The following is a 22,015-nucleotide window of genomic DNA, read 5'->3' on the forward strand; positions in this document are numbered from 1 at the left end:
ATATGTGGACATATATATACATGGGCTTGTTTTTATATATTTGTTGGAATACAATTGTAGCAAGATGATGGTGACTTTTAAATTTTATTTAAAGCAAGTGTGACAGGTGCTTTAAAAAGAAAGAGGAATCTGGTTTAAATGTCCAGCCAAATGTCCAAATTCAATTATAAGGTGGCTCTTGACAAAAAGATTAGGGTGTAGGAGACCCCGTAGCTATTCAGGCGATGTCTAGCTAGGACTTGGCTCAGGGAAAGGCAGGAAAGAGAGACAGGAGCAAAGTTGGTCCCACCAGTTTTAATTATAGCTTGAGAATCATTTTTCCTTTAGGCATCTCTCACCTTTGCTTTTGGCTCCAACAGCTGGCCTTCTCTGGAAATACTAACAAAGCTGACAAAGGAATGTCTCCTGCCCTGGGATATTTAGGGCCTGGGTGCTGATTATTACCTTTACTGCTCTCTTTTTCAGGAGAAGCTGTTCACTTAGCTCGGGATTTTGGGTACATTTGCGAAACGGAGTTTCCCGCCAAAGCCGTCTCTGAGTATTTGAACCGGCAGCACACAGACCCGAGTGACCTGCACTCCCGAAAGAATATGCTGTTGGCCACCAAGTGAGTTTATTAGACTCTGGGCCCTCATCTCACTCCCAGCTGGCTAGGCCGCCCGACTTTGGAGTAGGTGATGGGGAGGGGCAGAGAAAGAATCCAGAGGGTTGTCTACAAGTAGCATTTGCAGCCTCTGGCAAGCAAGGTGGGCAGAGTTGATGGGCTACAGGTGTGTCTCAGGTGTCCTCTCTGGGGAAAATGGCTTTGTTAATCCGAATCCAGGCTTCTTACAATTCTCTTCTATCACTCTGGGGATGTCAGGCAGATCTTTTCTGAGTGAGTTCTTGTTCCAGCTCTTCCCTGGATCCGAAGGTGCATTTTTCTGCCTGGATTTCACATCTATCTCTCTGTCGTAGCCACATAGCCATGTGGGCTCGCTCAGGGTGTCTATAAAACCCACGTGTACCCATCTCTACCCACAGCTCTAATTACTCCGTTTCCAATGTTGCTGTTTGTCATCTTCCACAGACTTGTAAAATTTACTACAACTCCAGAGGGGAAAATAGTAAATCTCTGGCTAAATTTAGGTCTAGAGCTCATTTGAACTTTTACAGTGGGTTTTCTATTTATTTGATTTACTCCTGTCTTTGGCTTCAGTGTCATATTGTTGGTGTTTTATGGCCGGCTCAGGCCTGCAGTGGGCGGCGCTGCGTGCGCCCGCACGTTTCTCTTGCAGGCGCGGCCCAAACAGCGGCGCTCATTTATTTAGTGCTGGAGGACGCGGTTTGTCCCGTTGACAGCGTAATTTAAAGAAATATATGGAAGGCTGAAAAATCATTTGCTCAAATTTGTCCAGATGTTTTTGAGACGTGATTGGAATTTGATTGCCCCTTTCCGCAGGGTCAAAAAATATTAATGTCCCAGAACTTTAATTGCTTACAGACCCTGGTTTGGGCTTTGAAGATTTAAAATGTTTGACTCTAAGCATTTGTTCTCCTCAGTTCAGAATATCTTTTTTGGCACTTTGGTAATGAGTACAAACTTAAGGAAAGACTTTACCCATCTCTCCCAATGATCAAAACCTGGCATCCACCCTCTTTCTTGAAGGTTTTCATCTGCTGTATCCACCAGCAGTATAATAGATATTTGTCAGTAGATTGCCCTCCTACCCCTTGCACTGGTGTCTGGTGAGGTGCGGGGTGGGGGTGGGGGTGGGGGATCAGTTGTGCTTTACAAAAGAGGAAGGGTACTTTAGGGAAAAAAATAAAACCAAAGTGTATAAATCAGATAGGACAGATAGGACCCACAAATGACTCTCATTTCTCTAAAGTATGCATCTAACTACTCCCTGTCCAAGCACTGTGGCTTCTCTTAGACCAGCACTTCTGAACCTAGGGTATCAGAATCAGCTGGTGAGCTTTTTCAAGACATTTCTGTATGGGGCTGTCCTCAAATCTTCTAAATTGGAATTACTGGAGGTGGGGGCCTGGGAGTGTGTGTTTGAACCCCACAGGTGTTTCTAAGGTGTACCTCTTAAGAGCTTAAAAACTGCCCCACTTTGGTCAGAACGCTTATCTATTTCTTCCTGATTGTGAGGATGTATGTGTGTATTTCAAAGGGAGAATCGAGGGTGCCTGTTAGTGTTCCCTATCCACCCACCTTAAAAGCAGCAACTGTTTAGCTGCTGTGACTGGATGGTATTCCTTATCAGATTTAGCCACTATCCCAAAGTGGCAGCATCCTAGGAAAGGATGCCCCAGGGTTCTTCGAGTCCAATCACCTGCCCTGTTTACCTGTTGGCTAGGCCAGGTGTGGCCAGGTATCTGTCAGTCAGGCCAACCTATTGTGGGTCTAGGACTGGGGTGCTGTAGGTTTGTTTTTTTTCTAAACCCCACAGACCCATAGGCTGGGTACAGGCAGGTGGACATGAGAAATCTGCCCATCTATGAAAAGCTGTGGCCTTTGGGATGCTGTGTGTCTGCCTGCCAGCCATTTGACCTTTAGGGCTAAAACCATCCCATCCAGCTCCTATATTAAAATTTCTCAAATAAGCTCAATCCATAGGTAGGCACGCAGGATTTCTAAGGCTGGGAGATTGCTCTAAATTGTAGGTGGCTTGAGGAAATAAAAACCTTCAACAAATAAAAATCTATCCTCCCTAGTGTCTTAACAGCCTACCTTTAGGTTTTGTTTATACTATATGGGATCCTTTTATATTGACAACAGTCTGGTTATACAAAGATTTTCAGTACCCTACACTTAGAAGAAAGAAAGGGAGGAAAGGCACAAACTATCTCCCTCCCCCAATGCTGCAGGTAAACAGGTTTTTGCTTTGAATGGAATCAGCACTCTCTAGAATAAACAGTTTCTTGCCCTGAGCCATGGAAGGCTCCAGCAATCTGCTTCAGTGCCAGGGATAGGCTTGTGGCCGAGGGGCCTAAATCTTTCAGGGCTTTTTGCTCCTGATCACCAAGAGGTTGGAGAGGTGGGAGGGACGCGGGGGAAATAGCTCAAAAGAAACGCCAGGTAAGAGCTCAACATTATGAAGTATTCAAAATCAACCGCTAAAGCCTAGCGAATGTCCCAAAGCAGAGTCCACGCGGTCCTGGAATGGAGGGGAAAAAGGCTGAAGTCGGGGGAAGGCAAGGCTTTGGGGTGGAAGGGGTGCATTACCTCCCCACCCCCGCTTTCCTTTCAGTCCCAGCTGCTCGAGAAGGGAGAGCGCTGGGAAAGGAAACAGAGCGGAATCGCCCACATTAGCCTCGCTCTTCGGTGACCCGGCGCCTCTGGGCTTGTGTGAGCGTCTCCTTTCTAATGCCAATGACAACGACACTGAGGGTGATTTTCTGTGCCTCGCCCACCCCTTTGCAGGCAACTTTGTAAAGAATTTACGGATCTACTGGCGCAGGACAGGACACCGATCGGGAACAGCCGACCCAGCCCCATCCTGGAGCCGGGGATCCAGAGCTGCCTCACGCACTTCAGCCTCATCACGCACGGCTTCGGCGCCCCGGCCATTTGCGCCGCGCTCACGGCCCTGCAGAACTATCTCACCGAGGCGCTCAAAGGCATGGACAAGATGTTCTTGAACAACAGCACCACTAACAGGCACACGTCTGGGGAAGGCCCAGGTAGTAAAACTGGCGACAAGGAGGAGAAACACAGGAAATGAAAAATTTTTAAAAAAAGAAGGAAAAATGTTTTAAATACAAAAGGAAAAACAGACAAAAATTTAATTTTAGCTTTAAAATATTGGATTGGCTTTGGAAGAATTATATTAGGTAGAACACACATACAATCAAAATTAAAAAAAAAAAGCTAAATACCTTAAAAAAAACTGAGGCGTACAACGGAGCAACAATATCGGTTCTCGGTGTCTATTTCAAGATACACTTGGAGACAACCGTCCGGATTTTCCACTTCGGTTCTTTCGAGTTTAGTAATACTGATAATAAAAGAAAACCATGATTTCCCCTTCCCTTTGGAAAATAAACATAAGACTAAACATGAGAAAAACGCTAACTTATTGGAAGAAAATCGGAGAAACGTTGGTGTCAATGCTTTGAGAGCTGGTTGACTGAGACGCACGAACTTTTTAATTTTAAATATATTTTTAGGAAACTCTCTCGCAGTCCCCGCCCTCCATCTCACCTCACCCGTCTCCCAGCCACCCTTTTCCATGTTACCCTCCCTTCCTCAGATTGTTACGGGAATCTTCTGGGATGAAAACGAGTGTGGTTGGCCCTTTTGCGTTGTTTCAGTCCTCTCGGTACCCCCCCTCCCAGCCCTGCGATCTTAACTCACCGGGACCGGCTCCCCGGCCGCTTGCATAATTAGGGAGGGCGAGGGCGGGGCGGGAGGCCTGCGGAGACCAGGCAGAGGCTGCAGTTTTTCGTGCCGGCCGACAGAGCAGGTTCTGGAGGCTGAGGAAAATCCGGACCAATAAGTTGATTCAGACTCATCATCAGTTCCTTTCAGAAATGTTACTAGCTCCCAGCCTTGCCAGCATCTGCATAGAGAGAATCTCACATTTATTATATTTGTGTCATATACTAATTTTATGAACTATAGTAAACACACACACACACACACACACTATGAATACGTTGATTAGTATGTAATTCCTTCGGAGGGGTATGTACCATTTCATTCTCTTCTGTTTTCCAAAGCTTTGCCCGCATGGTTTATGAGCTTCTTCAAAGAGGACTTGGGCTTCCTACACAATCTATAAGGTACAGAGAAAAAAAAATCCGATCCCTTTTTAATCAAAGCCTGTGTGTCAGAATTCTGCAGGTGCACTTCTTTAAAGAAGCTCAAAGGGAATAATTTAGAAAGTGGCCAATATGATGGAAGCAGCTTTGAATCTACATGCTAACATTCCTCAACACTCCAATTCCGGTGGAGGTGGCAGGGGAGGGGGTCTGCAAAATGAATTTTAAGGGAAAAGAGTAAGGATTCTTAGATCCCTATATTCTAATAGTATTGCCCTGCATTTAAAACTGATTTGATTTCCCTGGGTTCTTTGGTGATTGCTGTTTAAGCGAGGAAAGAAGCAGCTTTACGAGTGGACGTGGGGAGGAGGGCGGCACAAGCGCCCACATTTCTGTAACAATTGCTTTCTTAAAAGATGCTTTATGAATGAGGCATTTTTCCCTCCCAGACGTGCGCTTGTTTTGGCATATAATGGCAAAATAATGCAAAGTGAAGGGAGATGTATTTCAGCTTTGATTTTTACCGTCTGGATACATTGGGACTATTCCCAGTGGATAAAGTTTCATGCATTTAATATTTCTCACTTCTGGCAGCGCAGCTCCTTTCTTGGGCTCCATCTTTGCATTATCATGAAATAAGATCTGGAATCCATTGTCTGCACCTCCGCAAGAGCAGTGAGAAATTATCCCAGGACAGGGGTGAATGAGAGAGGTCTCTAAATATAGTGTAGATACACTCACCTATTTAACAAAGTAGACAAGATCTTTGCAATACCCCTCAAAGATAACGATATAGATGTTGTTCTGCAGGATTTATAGTTAGGACCCACTCAATTATCCAGGACTCCCGGTTTTGCGCCCCTCCCGGCTTGCCTTGGTGGGGGTGGGGACTGGAGGGGTGGGGATTGGGTTGGGGTTTTAGGAACCTGCTCAGAGCTTTGCCCATTTTTATTGAAAGAGGAAGGGGAAGTTAGGAAGCTGGTCTCAGGTCACCAAAAGGGCCCAAGCAATTGTTAGGGCCACACTGCAGCCCATCTCCAACCCCTAGCTTCGTTTAGCACTTCTGATCTTCAGGGCCCAGCCCTAGAACTGTTGAGAGGAATACAATGGCCAAGAACTAGACGTTATGGAGAGTGTAGTCACTCTCTTTTCCCAGCTCAGAGGCCTGCGCCTTCGTCCGAGAGCCTGGCCGATCGCATTAGATGTGTTCTGATTGCACAAGGCCAGGAGAGACCACACTGAAAACGATCGTCTCCTTTCCTTGCAGGGCAACGCGCCCCACGCGTGTGACGTGCGAGAGACGCGATGGACGCGCCTTGCTCTTACTGTGCAGGTCCTGAGAGCGTGTGGGCCACAGGCGCCCAGTCGTGTTGAGGACATAGAATCAGCCTCTGGAGGGGCTGCCGACTGCGCGGGCCCTTCCCGCTCTCGGTTTCACCCTAAGGGCTAAGGCGACCGAGAAAACCCCATTCTCCAGTAGGTAATGGGGCGGCGCCCGGTGGGCTGCAGGTGGAGAGGGCTCCCAGCGCTGCCAGCGGCCACCCCGGGCGCCTGCTCCTGGAGGGAGAGTGGCCTAGAAATATCCAAGGAATCCGAAGCTTCCCCTCCTCCACCTCTGCCAGTACGGAAACACCCCACCTTCACAATCCTAAAGCGGGGAGATGGGATGGGAATTGTCTTACTTGCCAAAGCAGGGTACCTTCATTGCCAGACGCCCTCATTTGTGTGTTCCTCCTTGCTCCAGCGAGATAGAACCTTTTGCGCCCCCAACTCCGTTTCGTGGAGTGAGCCCACTACCCCTTCTCCCTCCCTCACTTCTCCTTTCATGTAGGACCCCTGCCCCCTTGCTTTCCTTAGCCGGGCCCGCTACATTTATCTGATAATTGAGTTATTAAAAGATTTGGTTTCCTTGGGCCTATAAATCAATAAACAGTAGGATTAACGCAATAGTTTGCCTTTTAAATCAAGGGAAACGTTTAAGGCAAGCCCCTTTGAGCTTTGTTTTCAAACCAAACAGGTGAGTTGCAGCTCTCCCCCCTGGCCCCTGCACTCTTCAGACATTTGGTCCCTGCCCACTCCTAAACGCTCAGTCCCAAAACAAAATAGCGAAAGACAGGAGGAGTCAGGATGTGGCAGTGCTGCCTTCACACTTTCCACTTCGCAAGTTCTTTTAAAGGTTCCAAAGATCTCCAGACCATTCTCTGCCTAACCCTGCCACCTCCTGCACGTATTGTAGGTCTCTGGGGAGCAAGAAATGTCCTGTTTGGGTGAGGATTCCGTCATCTAAAAAGATCTTTAACTTCTCCCCCAAAGTGGGAAGGTAACTTTCTGCCCCCTTTCCCCACCACCTTCACTCCTACACCCCCAATTACCTTGCATTTTCTTTCCTTCTTTCTGGCCTCCACACCCATAGCTTTCTCCACTCCCACTTAAAGAACCGAAGAGGCTTTCAAAGACCTGGCTGCTTTGTTTTCTTTGGCCAAGGAAGCCACTTTCTCTCAAGCAATTATTTCATATCCTATGAAAACTTTGGCCGAATGGAAAACTCGAAACCTCGAGCTTATCTACACACTGTTCCTCTGCTACAATGCGTTCCTAGTTAAGAGTGTTTATAGAGAATTTGTCATCACATCTGATATCCTGTACTTGTAATACATTATGTGGAAAGGAAATAACCTTAAACCATCTGATGTTGCCTCAAGAGCCCAAACGGCGTTTCCCCACCTTTGACGATGTGAAATTACTGGCTTAAAAAAAAAAGTATCAATTTTTTTTTTTAACGGAATGAACACTATCCTTCTTTAAATGCCAAAATCGACTCCTCTTTTGAGTTGGTCTCTAATTCTCTAACATCGTTTTTGCCACACAATCAAGAAATATCAATCTATTGACTCTTCACGAGAAGAGCTCTGGAGGGTATTCATGTTAAGTTTGTATATATTTATTTATGCTTAATTTAATGGGAATGTGTAAATATGGCGAGCAAGTAGTTTGGGATTATTTATCTGTGAATCTATACCTCTGTGAATGGGTGGTTAAAAAACCGCTTGACCCTAGATAGAATCCTATCTGAATTTTTCTGTTCTTTATAAACAAGCTGTTATGGTAATGGGTAGAAATTGGTTTATTGTTCAGTGTTAATCTGATTTACATAAATAAAAAGATTGTTGTGTTTTTGTTGTGTTTTCATCTTCAGTTTCTTAAATGTGGACAATGTTTTTAATTCTACCAACAGAGGAAAAGTATAAGAAGAAGTTTTTACTTTTTGTCCTCCCCCACCGAAGCACCCACAGCGCTTTCATTACAACAGAAATATAACAAATTTTGCTTCTCAGAAAAATGAACACTTTTTTCACTAGGAAGTGTTTTTGATTTTTTAAATTCCAAATTTACATTCTTTTCTCCTATTTCTAACCAGATTTGCAATAAAAGCTAATGTTAACTGAATCTTTTGGTTTCTTCTGCCCTTTACAAATCGAGGAGTCAGATTTACTTCCCAGGTAACTAGAGGACTCTGGGTCGCTGTCAGAGATGATGCTCCCTTCCCACTGTTCGTGGGTTGGCATTCTGGCATGGTGTTCTAAGAAGGAGATGGTGCACGGTGCAAGAGAAGTCTTCAGGGCTGGGTGTGGGCTCCTGCACCCCTCAACTTGGGATATGAAGGAGTTAACCCCCATTTCAGGATTGAACCTGACCCTGATCTCATTAGCAGTGCAAGGCCCTCCATAAACAATGGAGGAAAAAGCTCCCTCAATTGAGAAGAGGAAAAAAGTGTACATGTCTTAGGAAGTTGGGGGGCTCCTACATTAAGCTCAGAGGCTGCCTAGAGAAGCCAGAGCTTTTCACACCTGGGTTAATAGGCTTCAGCCAGGCCCTAATGGGCTGCAGTGATCAAACATCGTCTCAATCTGTATTTTATTCCAAGGCTTAGGTGTCTTCCTTGAGGCCAGGAAAGCAAAATCATCCACGATGTTATACAGTTTGGATGAGTCACTGTTCCTTTTTGTGCCTCGAGGTCTTTATCCATAAAAATAAATATGGACCTCTTAAGGTCCTTTACTTCATCAATATTGCCTATAGTTTAATTATAAAAAGCAGAAACAGCAAACTGTATATGAGTTTAAGGATAATTGGAAACGTTAAATCATGATGATCCCAGATTTATATATAAGAGTGCTTAGCATATAGTTTGTTTTCAGTTAATAATATGCCTCCCATACCAATTTTCTGTTTTTAAACATGAATCTTTTTCAATTGGACTTCCCTATAGGGAAAGGCAGAAGGAACAATGGAATCTGCTCTATGTGAGATTTCCCCCTTCCTGTCCTATTAATTAAAAGCAGGAAGATCATGGCTAGAACTATAAATAGTGGAATCAAAGAAAAGCAAAAATAAAAAAAATGGGGGGGGAATAAAAGGAAACAAGGAAGCAGAGAAAACCAAGGGATGTGTTCTTATGAGGACATACATTTATCTAGAAAAAAATAGATATGTTTTATTCTCTGGTTCAATTGTTACATTGAGTGTCCTTTTCATTTGCTTTACAGAGGATGGGAGTTGGTTACCACTGGGATTATACAAAGCAGGTGGTGGGTAATTTCCATATCCTATGGCAATTTTTCCTGCTCAAGGTTAGCACGAGCCCTTGATAAACCGACCTGCAATCTATTATCCCACAGGTAAGCTCCAGGATACTCCTACCCACCACCGCCACTTGGCAAAGAGAGGGTCTGAAACAATCACCTTTAGTAAGTAAAACCCAAGATTTTGAGGAGCCTGAAAATAACTGAAGGAAAGACCTGCCAAGAAGAACCAAAAAGGGAAAGAAAAGGGGTTGGAAGCTGGAGACAGCCTTGACTAAGACAGCCCTGGGCTGCGTGTCACAGCTCCCCGGCCCCTTTGTTACAGTGTTAGGAGGCTGTAGAGGGAGTAAGGAAAGAGCAGTAGCTAGAACCTCTAGGTCGTTGACCGGCCCAGTGCGGGGATCCTGAGACCGCCAGATCCGGTGGGCGACTTACGGTGCCCCACAACGCACCCGCCGGCCCGTGTTAGCGGGTTAAGGGCTTGATTAAAAATAGTGCGGGAAGGAAGACTCGATTTTTTTTTTTATGAAGCCACATTCCTTTTCTTCATTTGCAAATAACAGTTCGGTAGGGTTCCTCCCCAGGAACCCTGGGCGCCAGAGTTAGGAGCCACCTGAGAGTTGTTGGCCCGGTGGTAAGTGTCCTTTCCTGAGGGCGCTCACGGCTTCTCGGGGCAAGCTGCCTTCCATGCTTGGACTTCGAGGGCGGTTGTCTGTCATGTTGAAGCCTCAGAAATTAAACGTGCAGCTCACAAGTCCATTAATTTTAGCTTCCCATTAATCTATTTATAAGTGAGCCAGCGCTTGCTCTATAAATACAGTCCTATAAAATTGAACTCCTTCCCATAAATCTTCCAAGTTGTTTATTTACATGTATTCCCTGGCTCTCTAACGATCCTGGTGTAAACTTGGGGAAGACTCGGGCAGACTCGACCCACGACGGGGGGGTGCGCTCTCCTCCCGTTCCTCCCCGCCGGGATCGCGGCCTCCTAGGGGAGGGAGGAACTGCGCGCGGTCAGAGGGAGTGGATAAAAAAGGGAGGGCGAAAACTCATTTTTCCTTCTTGACTTTGTTTCCTTGTTTCTATCCTAAACTCGCAGTCTCCATATTTCCCATCACACGCTCCACGGTGATTTATATAGTCATAAACAGCATTCTTGCGACTGTAGCTCCTCTCATAGCTTGAGGTGAGCTCCTTTTTCACTTTCCTGGCAGCCACTACTTTAAATCAGGCCTCATAAATAACCCCATGGGCTTACTCAGGATGAGGTCAGTCAAACATCTCCCCAGGTCTACTTTCCCGGCCTGGGTCCCGCTATGCCCCTCCCCTGGGTCACATGCCGGCGCACTCCCACTGTCTTCAGGTTTCCAGAGCTCAATCACCGACACCAGTTGGGAGACTGGGTAATAACACACGCTCTGGGCACAGGGACTGCGGGCCAACGAACCGCGCATGCGCTGCGCCAGCCTGCGCCGAGCCGACGCACAAGGCGCCGGGAGCCCGCGTCTAGGCACGCTCTCCAGGTTGCCAAGCAGGGTGTCAACAAGCGCGCACGCGCGGACGCCCACGCAGGCGCACGCGCCGTGGCGCCCCCGGGCGTAACCCCAGCTGCTGGGACTGGCCAGGGCTCGCAGCTCGCCTGCTACAGTTTGTGGCGCGCCTTCGGGATCAGGGCACTGGGGTTTGAAGGGGCTGCAGCGTGGGAAGCCTTTAATTTTTTTTTTTTTTGTAAGCTGCGTGTGCCCAGATTGAGGAAGCAGTTTTGTCACACAAGTTCAACACATTCCACGGTGGTCACAAGCTAGCAAGGTCAGGTACTGATTTTTCGCCCACTTGTTCGAAAACCTATTAGTTCCTGCCCACCCTGCTCTTCGCTTTTCCTCCTCTCTCCTAAGGGCTGCAGCCTTCTGGAGTTGACTCAGGCGAGAGGCGTCCAGAGCCCAAATAGGGGTCACACCTGCTGTCGAGAGAGTCCTCTGCATAAAAATGCTCTTTAAAATTTTTAAAATCAGCATAATGGCCAATGGACTTAACAAAGCATGACTTGCCCAGGCTGCACGGAGGGCAACTCTGGCAGTCATCTGTAACTCGACCAGTTAACGTCCCGAACGTGCCTGTTCGCGGAGATATTAGCAAACGTTTCAAGGATGTGGCTGTCAGATGTCATTAGCCAACGCTTGCTCACCCAACCATTTGCCTAACGGGGAGGAGGGCATGGCCACGGCGTATAGGCGTAGAATTTGGGGGGAGGGAGGGGTGTCACAGTTTGTTCCCTGTAACAGCCACATGTCCCGAACTGTGCAGACATTTATCAAATGACTGGGGAAAAGCTGGCACATGACTGCTGGGGTACAAAGACGTGGAAAGGGGAGCTTCTCTGAGCCTGGGACTGAACATGCAAGTCATTCAAGTCTTCTCTAGTGTGGAAACTCCCCAAACGAGACAGGGCTACTGCGTAGAATAGGGTGGAGGATCGAGTCCAGTCACGGAGCCCTAGCACTTGCCATGTGAACCATAAGGCCCTGAACACTGGAAATTCAGCGTCCGGACTCTCAATCAGATGCCCTATAGCTCAGAAGCACCTGATTGCGCGGAAGGCTGGTGGTGGTTACGTGGGCAAAGAGAGTGCGACTCGAAATTCGAGTTTCTCGGATTTAGGAAATCCGATCTTTAGACAGTTTCTACACAGCGTTGGATTTTACTTCTAAACGGTCAGCTGCTTTTTTTAAGTTTGAAAAGGGTCAGGTAGGTGTTTCACAAAATGGCTGAGAAAGTACTAGGCAATGCAACGAAAACAAGTATAGAACCAAATCAAACCTCAGTGCTCCATTAGCTAGTCCTCGCCAAACAAATAAAAAACATACAAAAAATGCCAGTGCTAACTTTTGAGATTAAAGCATCAATCTTGGGAAGAATTTTGGGTAAATGTTATCCTCTCTGATACATGATTTGCCAAGTGACTAGGTGAAAGGCCCTTTTGGGGGACTATAGTTAGGGCTACTTACTCACTCTCATACACACAATATCACAATTTGGGAACTCCCCAATATCAGGACTAAATAAAAATCACAACAAAGTAGTGTTTGCCAATGTGAATTTTATGAGAGACGCATATGTTAAGCAGAAGGAATTTTTGTTGTTGTTTTTCTCATTGCTTAGGTTTTAAGGCTCTTGCTCCTCTTGCTTTAATATAGAATTCTTTTGGCCAGGGATTCCTAAAGATGGGGAACTATCAAGATTGGGGCAAAAGCAAGGCTTTTTAAAAATACGTTGTTACACATGCTTTTCCTTTTGCTATGTTTAGGGAGGCAGGAGAGGGGGTCACAGGCATGAGCCCTCCCAGTGAAATGAGACCCCTGAATGATGCGTTCACTTTTATGTTCAATCTAAATATTCTTTTCTTCTTCAAAAATGAAGACCATTCAAGACAATGGGGCCAAATAATCTAAAGAAGGATCAAGCTGATCTCGGTCCCTGTGACCTTTTACCCTTCCTTTAATTCTCAGGAGTGAACATCTGTGTTTGGAGCCAATGTCTGAAAGTAATAAAGACAATTAGAGCATTTTATTTTTTCTTGGGAGGGGGAGTTGGGTGCCAGTGTGCAGAGGTTAAATCTTTGTCTATGACACTGCTTTTCAGGATGAAACGAGTGGAATAACATCAACTAAGCCTTGCTGCTTCTCAGACCCTGAGGAATGGAGTGTACTAATTATGTACTCTGAAGATATAGGTAATTCATGTGTTTCTTCCCCATCTTTATTACTCTGTGGGCATTTAAAAAACGATCCTATCATATGTCACCTATACACACGAACAGAAGACAGTCTGCCTCTCTTCAACCTTGTTTGGGGTTTACTTTAAGATGCGAGGACTATTAAATTAGGTTCCGGAATACGTTTTCACTCTCTGATCAGTTTTGTGAAGGCACTTTCCTCTTTCATCCACCTAAAAACAAATTAAGTCAAACCAAACCCCAACCTTGACAAAACACTAATACTCACTACATGTTTGTCAATTTTTTGAAAAGTGCTTCAACCTTTAGTGTGTAAAACTGCAAAGTCCACTAATCTCAAGCCCATTTGAAAGGATCAAACATCTGAAAGAATAAGATATTCCAGAGATAACCAATTAGAGAAATGTATCTCCAAAACAAATGTCAACAGTGAAATAACACATTTTCTCAGTACATGTTGTCCTTATGGCACTCTGTTGTGGGTTTTTGATGATCCAAAGCTTGTCTCTTGGAAAGGATATACCTGCGATCTTGAATGAGCAAACCTATTACATATGCATGCAGAAAACTCCATAACAACTTAAAACTTTTGGGTGAAGTTAAGGTTGAAAAGTGACAAAATATCTCTCTCTATACCTCTATCTCTCTCTATGTATCTCAATGAATCACAATTGCAGTGAAACTTTTTTCCTAATGGATGTCATTTGGAAAAGCCATCCTATTTTTAATGTTCTAAAATTTGTAGAAGGGGATATGTCTAGTAACCAGAGTCTGAAACCTTAAAATGAGGGTAGAGTTTTCCTGTCAACTGGATACTGGATGGCTTCCCTGCATGTCATCACTCTAACATGGATACACAAACATGAGTTTGCAGTTGAATCATTCTACATTTAATCACATATGTGCACACATAGAAGACTGTTATCACTCATCATTTCTCCTTGATGTTAAACATGTGTTGGGAATTTTGGAATTCTGACTTCTCCAGGTCATATTTGTGACTTTGTTCTTACACATGCAGTTTAGAAACCTACAAGGTGATAACTAGGTTATTCTTCCTCTGTCCCATTTTTTTTTTTTTTTGCTGTTAATAACTCTGTCCTTCCTTTCCTCTCCCTCACTGACTCCCCCCTCCCCAGCATTCTGTCAAGCAATAGGCTGTAAAATAGTTATCCAGACCAGCAGCCAGGCAAGTGCCGTTTGAGAGTAATTTCTGCCCCAAGCATTTAGCCTAGGGCAAAGCAAGCGTGCTCTCTAACTGATCAACCTGGATATTTCATTATTCATTAATTTACTGTTTAACCAAATCCCACTCATTATCAGAGGCAACGCTTGGCAGAGCCCAGCGAACAGTAGCAGTTGGTGTCAGGCGTGGAGAATTGGCCCATTTGATCCTAGGCTGTTTTATTATTCAACACCACTGACTGAGAAAAAGGTCCATGAATAATAAAGAGCCAAAGCGTGTTTGAACTGAGAAGCATGACACAGCCTTACAAAACAGCAGTTAGAAAATTAAAGGCAAGGTGGCCCAGACTTTGCATTTTTTATCTTGGCTGTGGGCGCAGACATTTATATCCCTACATTGTTTTCAATGATTTTTTTTTTTTTCAAGTCTTTAAGACAGAGACATTTGTTTCAGTTCCACCCTTTCAAAACAGGCCATTGAAGAACTCAGGAGCAAACTTACACAGCAAGAAACAAACATGCCTCCAGATGGGAACTTGAAAATGTAATTTCTAACCTTATAATCAGTTAGGTCCTTTGTGGCCCTTCTCAGCTATAGGGAAGATTTGGGAGATTTTGATTCTCCTTTGGACTTGCCATCATCCATACCCTGGGTTGTTTTAATAATATAATTCATCATGCCAATCAAACACATGTTATATTCCTTTTCTATCCAGCTGATTCCTTGACAAGTCTTTGGGTCCGTAAACACCTGGCCACATAGGGTATATAGCAAGGGGTTTATGGGCCCTATAGGTAATATTTAAGGTCTCATTAATACAAAAGGAGGATTTATGAAATATATATGGATGGAGGGAGTAGAAGCACCTTTTCTGAATCTACACAGGCAACAGTGGTCATGAGTTCTCAGGCTCTGGTTAGGTCTGTAAGTGTACAGTTGAATTGAATACACTTGTTGGATCTATTAGTGGCAGGCCTGAAAGTATGGTGTCTCTAGGACTGATCTGTCTTGTCATTTATTCTAGTCATGCATCTTTTTAATCCATTGTTTATAGTCCTTGAATAAGTATGATGGAACTTAAAACTGTAATGATAACAGTACCCTTTTAATGTTTCCTTCTACTGCCTAGTAACATTTTATCTACACACAGCCTTACTTAGGCAGAAAAAATAGAGTGCAGGAGCTGTGGCTTTTTTATTTAGATAAGCAATAGCTGTGTAGGAAAAAGTTTCTGACTACCAACAAAGTCCACATGGGCTACCTATACCCATCAAAAGTAATATATAGCTGGGCATGGTGACACACACCTGTAATCCTAGCTACTCTGGAGGCTGAGGCAGGAGGGTTGCTTGAGCCCAAGAGTGCAAGACCAGCCTGGGAAATGTAGTAATACCCCTGTCTCAAAAAAAAAAAAAAAGGTAATATATATGATCTTCATAACTTGGCCAGGTAGAATGGCCAGGGTGCTAAATACTTAGAATGAGATGTAAAAGCTCCTGTTGAAAGGTGGTAGTGGTGAAACCAAATTTCAAGTGATTTTTAATATTGGCATCTGTAAACCAATGCCGAAAACACTAGAGGGATGTTAACTTTTTTACCTCAGGACATTCACTTGCTTGCTAATATGGTTTGGCTGTGTCCCAACCCAAATCTCACCTTGAATTGTAATAGTCCACACATGTCAAGGGCAGGGCCAGGTAGAGATAATTGAATCATGGGGGCAGTTTTCCCCTTATTGTTCTGGTGGTAGTGAATAAGTCTTACAAGATCTGATGATTTTATAAATGGGAATCCCCCTGCACAAGCTCTCTTGCCTGTGCCATGTAAGGCATGCCTTTGCTTCTCCTTTGCCTTCTGCCATGATTGTGAGGTCTCCCCAGCCATGCTGAACTGAATCCATTATACCTCTTTCCTTCATAAATTACCCAGTCTTGGGTATGTCTTTATTAGCAGTTTGAGAACAGACTAATACACTTGCCTTGGATGCATTTGGAAACTGTTGTTAATATGTTGAATTTAAAATAGGATGCAACATTAGCTTGGAAAGAGTTCTTTTAACATCATAAGATGTTTAAGAATGGCTTGTCCAACCTCATGCATGTAACTCTTGACAGAACTGCAATTATAACTTTGGTTTCAAAGTGCTCTTTCCTCTACAATAGATGTTAGAGCTTAGGTTTCTATTTTAGATATTAGTGTCAATTTTTTTCTAAATATCTTTCTATAGTTTTGAAGGAAAGAGAGCTTAAAAAAATTCTGATCCAATTGGAATGGAGTACAGTATTTTTAAACTTATAACTTTTTACTTTTATTTTTTATTTTTACAATTTTAACTTTTATTTTAGATTATGTGTTACATGCACAGGTTTTTTACATGGGTATATTGCAAGATGCTGAGGTTTGGGGTATGACTGAACCCATCATCCAGGTAGTAAGCATAGTTCCCAGTAGGTAGTTTTTCAAACTTTACCTCCCCACTCCATTTTATTTATTTATTTATTTATTTGATTCGGAGTGTCACTCTGTCACCCAGGCTGGAGTGCAGTGGTGTGATCTCAGCTCAGCGCAACCTCTGTCTCCTTGGTTCAAGCGATTCCACTGCTTGAGCCTCCCGAGTAGCGGAGGTTATAGGCGCCCTCCTCCATGCTTGGCTAATTTTTGTATTTTTAGTAAAGGCAGGCTTCCACATGTTGGCTAGGCTGGTCTCAAACTCCTGACCTCAAGTGATCCACCTTATACTCATCAAAAGTAACATATAGCAGGGAGCCACTGTGCCTGGCCTTCCCTCCCTCCCCGGTCTCGTTGTCCTCAGTGTTTATTGTTCTCATCTTTATGTAAATGTATACCCAATGTTTAGCTCTCACTTGTGAGAATATGAAGTATATTTGGTTTTCTGTTTCTGTATTAATTCAGTTAGAATAATGGCCTCCAGGTGCATCCATGTTGATACAAAGGACATGATTTTGTTCCTTTTTATGGCGGCATAGTATTCCACAGTGTATATGTACCACATTTTCTTTATTCAATTCACTGTCGATGGGCATCCAGGTTGATTCCATGTCTTTGCTATTGTGATTAATGCTTCAATGAACATACAGGGTCATGTGTATTTTTCATAGAATAATTTATTTTTCTTTTGGGTATATATATCCAGTAATGAGATTGCTTGGTCAAATGGTAGTTCTGTTTTTAGTTCTTTTTTTGTTGTTGTCCCAGATTTATTGAAAATAATACAGCATTGCAGAAAAGATTCAAACAGGTCTCCGAGGCATTTTGAAATTCATCCCAACTGTAGGCTGAGTGATCTGCAGGTTGGACAGACAGCCGAAGTCCAAAAGCTTCAGCATTTCCTTAGTGTCAGGATCTACTTCAATGATCTCCTGATCCAGGGCTGAGATCTCAGGAACATAATTGTCTCTCCTTTCTCTCACCTCCTCCTGCAGCTTGATGGAGATACCTCTTACTGGGCCTCTCTGAATCTGCTTCATCAGATGGGTGACATAGCCTGCTATCTTGTTGTGGAGCTTCTTGCTGGGGATAATGGCGATCTCCTTGCACATGCGCTTGTTCTTATGGAAGTCGTTGCCCAGGTGCATATAGTACTTTTCTATGATGACCCAGGCAGCATTCTTCATGGTTTTGGTGCAAACGTGGCCCATGTTGGTGAGTCCTTGGTAAAAGAGGTAGTTCTTTGAGAAATCTCCAAACTGCTTTCCACAGAGGCTGAACTAATTTAAATTCTCACCAACAGTGTATAAGTGTTTCCTTTTCTCCATAGCCTCACCAACATCTGTTGTTGTTTGACTTTCTCTTAACATCCATTCTGACTGGTATGAGATAATATCTCATTTTGGTTTTGATTTGCATGTCCCTGATGATTAGTGGTTTTGAGCATTTTTTTCATATGTTTATTGACTGCTTGTATGTCTTCTTTGAGAAGTGTCTGTTCATGTCCTTTGCTCACTTTTTAATGAGGTTATCTGTTTTTTGCTTATTAAATTGTTTAAGTTCCTCATAGATTCTGAATATTGGACCTTTGTTGGATATTTGTGAATATTTTCTCCCATTCTGTAGATTGTCTGTTTACTCCTGAGTAATTATTTTTAAAAACAGATCCTTTACAATGGATACTCTTTTGGTACACAATTTTTGGCATTACTTGCAAGAAGAGGGAAAAATTTTTCGTCTAACTTGGTTGGTATTGGAAAGTCAGAGTAATAAGATAAAGAACCCTGTTGTTTCCCTTCTCAATATGGGGTCCAAGTCATTCACCTATTATTATAAATAAAAGTGAGTGTAAGTTATTATAACTAAGTATGAACATGATTGAAACTTATGACAGATGAAGATAATGCTTTGACTTCTCAAGTCATACTAGCCCTGATTAAATCCACATCCTTGGGTTTGCCCACATGTGAAGAACTCTTGAAGTGAAGAAAATTAGATAAATATCAAACATTCATCCACTTGAGAATCACAAGGTCCTTATTCTCCTTTTTTTTTCCTAACCTTGCTCTAGGTTGAATTGAATCTGTATCAATTCAGTATCTTGAATTGATCCAGATATTGAATCTTTTTCCGAAGTGAGATGTGGTCTAGGACTTTAAAGATTCTCGGGTACCACTTTAAGTCTTTGGGATTTAGAACTTCAAAGGGTTGGGAAGAGCAGTGCATGGGAAGAACTTGTCATCATAATCCGTTTCTCTTCTAAGAGAAGATCTGTTGAAAATTTGGAAGGAGAAAAATTTGGCATTTTTTCTGGACTTCATGAATCATAAAGACAAACAGACTTAGTATAAATATTACTTCTCCTCAGAAAATGTCCTTTCCTAACTCCTCTACCTGTTATAATTACTCCTTTTTAACTTCTCTGTCAACTATTCTATTGCTGGCTGCACATTAGAATCACCTAATTTTTTTTAAAAAAATACCTAGTGCCTGGCTGGGCATGGTGGCTCACACCTGTAATCCCAACACTTTGGGAAGCTGAGGCGGGCAGATCACGAAGTCAGAGGATCGAGACCATCCTGGCTCACACGATGAAACCCCATCTCTACTAAAAATACAAAAAATTAGCTGGGTGTAGTGGCGGGCGCCTGTGGACCCAGCTACTCAGGAGGCTGAGGCAGGAGAATGGTGTGAACCCGGGAGGTGGAGTTTGCAGTGAGCCAAAATCGCACCACTGCACTCCAGCCCTGGGTGACAGAGCGAGACTTCATCTCCAAAAAAAAATACTAGTATCCTAGTGCCCAAGCCCCATCCTCTGTTTTAATTGATCTGGAACACTGATATTGCTTCAAAAAATCCCTAGATGATTTTAATGTGCAACTGGCATAGCAAAACAGTGCTGCATGTTCCCAGAGCACTTTATTTCATAACTTGACACTTACTCTTTTGCCCCATAGTTCTATAAAATTCTGTCTCCCTGGTCACTTCATATGATAGACTGAGTATAAAGACCACATCTTAGTCAACTTACATAAGACATAACCTCTAGGAGTTGCTTGCTCATTAAGTGAGTTCTCCTCCTCTTTCTCCTCCTCCCTACCTCCTCCTCCTCCTCCCTACCTCCTCCTCCTCCCTACCTCCTCCTCCTCCTCCCTACCTCCTCCTCGTCCTCCCTACTTCCTCCTCCTCCTTCCCCACCCCACCTCCTCCTCCTCCTTTTCTTCTCTTTCTCCTTCTCCTTCTTGTTGTGATGGAGTCTCACTCTGTTGTCCAGGCTGGAGTGCAGTGGCACGATCTTGGCTCACTGCAACCTCCACCTCCCAGGTTCAAGCAATCCTCCTGCCTCAGCTCCCCCTAGTATCTGGGATTACAGGCACATGCCAACATGCCCAGCTAATTTTTGTATTTTTAGTAGAGATGGGGTTTCGCCATGTTGGCCAGGCTAGCCTTGAACTCCTGACCTCAGGTGATCCACCCGCCTTGGCCTCCCAAAGTGCTAAGATTACAGGAGTGAGTCACTGTGCCCAGCCTAAATAAGTTCTTCTTTTTAAAAATCCCCAACACATTCTACTGAACAATCACTAGTTCTACAATCTGGGGCTACATCAGAAAATAAGACAGACCTAGTCCTTTACCTTATGAAATTTACAGTATTTTGTCCTTGAGGGCAAGTATATTGTCCTTGCATTTGCAAATCTATCTAGGGTTTGCTAATAGCTCACCAAGAGGCATCACAGTAGAACAAATAATTGTTAAGTGTGTGCTAGCCACTGTGCTAGGTGTTGGCTACAAGAGGGCAGATGATCCAAGCTACAGAGGTCTTGATTTGGACATACTGTTTTATCTGCCCTTAGGACTGACCCATTCTGTGTTTTCTAAAACTTGTATGTTTGTGAGATTTTCATTTAAACTCCGCTTACTTGACACATTAAATCACAAAGATTTTTAAAATCTAAAATATTCCTACAAATTGCTAAAAAAATCTTATGGTTTCAATGCCTAACCCTGCACTCTAAATGGTAAATAGAATGAATAGATGTTTGTAGATTGCTTCAATTTCAGTTTTACCCCAAGTGGGACACAGTACACTTTTTGGTAATAATGAACATAAAATATATAACTGGTTATTTCAATATGATATATGTCATCTTCATTTCCTTCTAAATCAAAGATAAGTATCCATTGCAGAGAAAATAATTAGAACATATTTGCCTTTCACTTTATGAAGTACTTTCATTACTTTAAATAACATCATCTGATCCTTGCACCAAGTCTGAGATGTAGGATGGTTACCAAAGCACTTCTCTTGATTTTACAGGTGAGGAAACCTAGGCTCAAGCTGACACTCAAGCTCACTTTGCAAGACAGTGGCAGAGCTGATAAGTTCAGTGCTCTTTCTGTCATCCCATACTGCTATAAATATAAGTATGCATCCATAGGCATCACATAAATATGCAAATACCAAATTTTGCTAAAATACTTGAAAAGCAAAAACAAAAAATCTAGTGCATTAATGTATTATAGCATAATATATGTTTTAGCAGCTTATTAATTTGCATTAGCTAGAGAAAGGTGTTCTTCTCACATTTGTGGGAAATTTGAACTATGTGATATTTTTAAAAGGATGAAGATTTACCTCTTTCAAGTATATAAAAGAAGTGGACCTGCAATAATTAAAGATTCCTTTTAGAGGTCCTTAGAGTGCCTACTTTGGTTAATACTTAAGAATGCTTTGCAATTATACTCTCAATTATCTGTGTGTAAATGGGTGTTTCTGAAGTACTTGAGGATGCTAACAACAGTATATTCTCTTAAACAGTCTACATATGCTCCCTATAAACTTTATTTACACTACAGATTTGTTCAGCAAGTCTTTTGTCCATTGATATGGTAAAGGAAAACTTCTGCTTAGCCAGACTTTCGGTAGATCAGAAATTCCGATTTAAGTGAGTCTGAATTAATGAGGTTTTACTTTATTTGCAATTTAATAGGTGTTGCCCCATATATCTGTCTTTACATACATGTATAACTTTATTAATATATATGTTTTTATACATTTAACAGTGCTCTGCAGAGCTACTGACTTGATTTATCAATGAACCTAAGACATTTCAATTTATTTTATAGTTTCTTAGCATAGATTTGCCTTAGTCCATCTGTAGCTGTGGAGGAAAAATTCTGTTTCCTTAAGTCCTTTTATGAGGGTGCCAAAAGGTATAAAAATATGAAGCCATTTAATAGCCAGGCTCTTTGAAACTACCAAGCACACACAGTGTGCGTGCTAAGTTTAATCACAGTGATGGATTTACATGT

General features: G+C 43.1%; 2 protein-coding genes and 1 long non-coding RNA gene across 5 annotated transcripts in view; 2 read left to right on the top strand and 1 right to left on the bottom strand.

Annotated features, from left to right (window-relative positions):
• The window catches only part of TFAP2B (transcription factor AP-2 beta), a 29,162-nt gene extending 21,234 nt beyond the window's left edge, over positions 1–7,928 (top strand). Inside the window, exons 8-10 of one of the 3 annotated variants that reach the window (XR_004245727.2) lie at positions 466–607; positions 3,413–4,773; positions 6,020–7,827. Coding sequence is in view for 2 of the 3 variants with exons in the window: in XM_032141077.1 (XP_031996968.1) it covers positions 466–607; positions 3,413–3,713 (443 nt within the window). In the remaining variant the exon portion in view is untranslated. Of the gene's footprint in view, positions 1–465; positions 608–3,412 lie in introns of all 3 variants that reach the window. The other 2 variants (XM_032141077.1, XM_032141075.2) reach the window with 2 other exon arrangements.
• A 3,011-nt stretch (positions 7,929–10,939) lies between these two features.
• Positions 10,940–21,128, top strand: LOC131382121 (uncharacterized). The gene is made up of 3 exons (XR_009211311.1): positions 10,940–11,144; positions 12,975–13,065; positions 21,021–21,128. It is a non-coding gene; the product is annotated as an uncharacterized LOC131382121 (long non-coding RNA).
• Positions 17,506–17,913, bottom strand: LOC116460336 (small ribosomal subunit protein eS17-like). Its single transcript, XM_032753985.1, has one exon. It carries the CDS (start codon positions 17,911–17,913, stop codon positions 17,506–17,508), a length of 408 nt encoding a protein of 135 aa, XP_032609876.1.
• Positions 21,129–22,015: the final 887 nt, after the last annotated feature.

This window comes from Hylobates moloch, unplaced genomic scaffold (genome assembly GCF_009828535.3).
Source record: "Hylobates moloch isolate HMO894 unplaced genomic scaffold, HMol_V3 SCAFFOLD_20, whole genome shotgun sequence".
In the NCBI taxonomy this organism is placed as follows: domain Eukaryota; kingdom Metazoa; phylum Chordata; class Mammalia; order Primates; family Hylobatidae; genus Hylobates; species Hylobates moloch.

Coding starts and splice junctions, on each gene's coding strand:
- LOC116460336 (XM_032753985.1), bottom strand. CDS start 17,913: ATGGGCCACGTTTGCACCAAAACCATGAAGAATGCTGCCTGGGTCATC.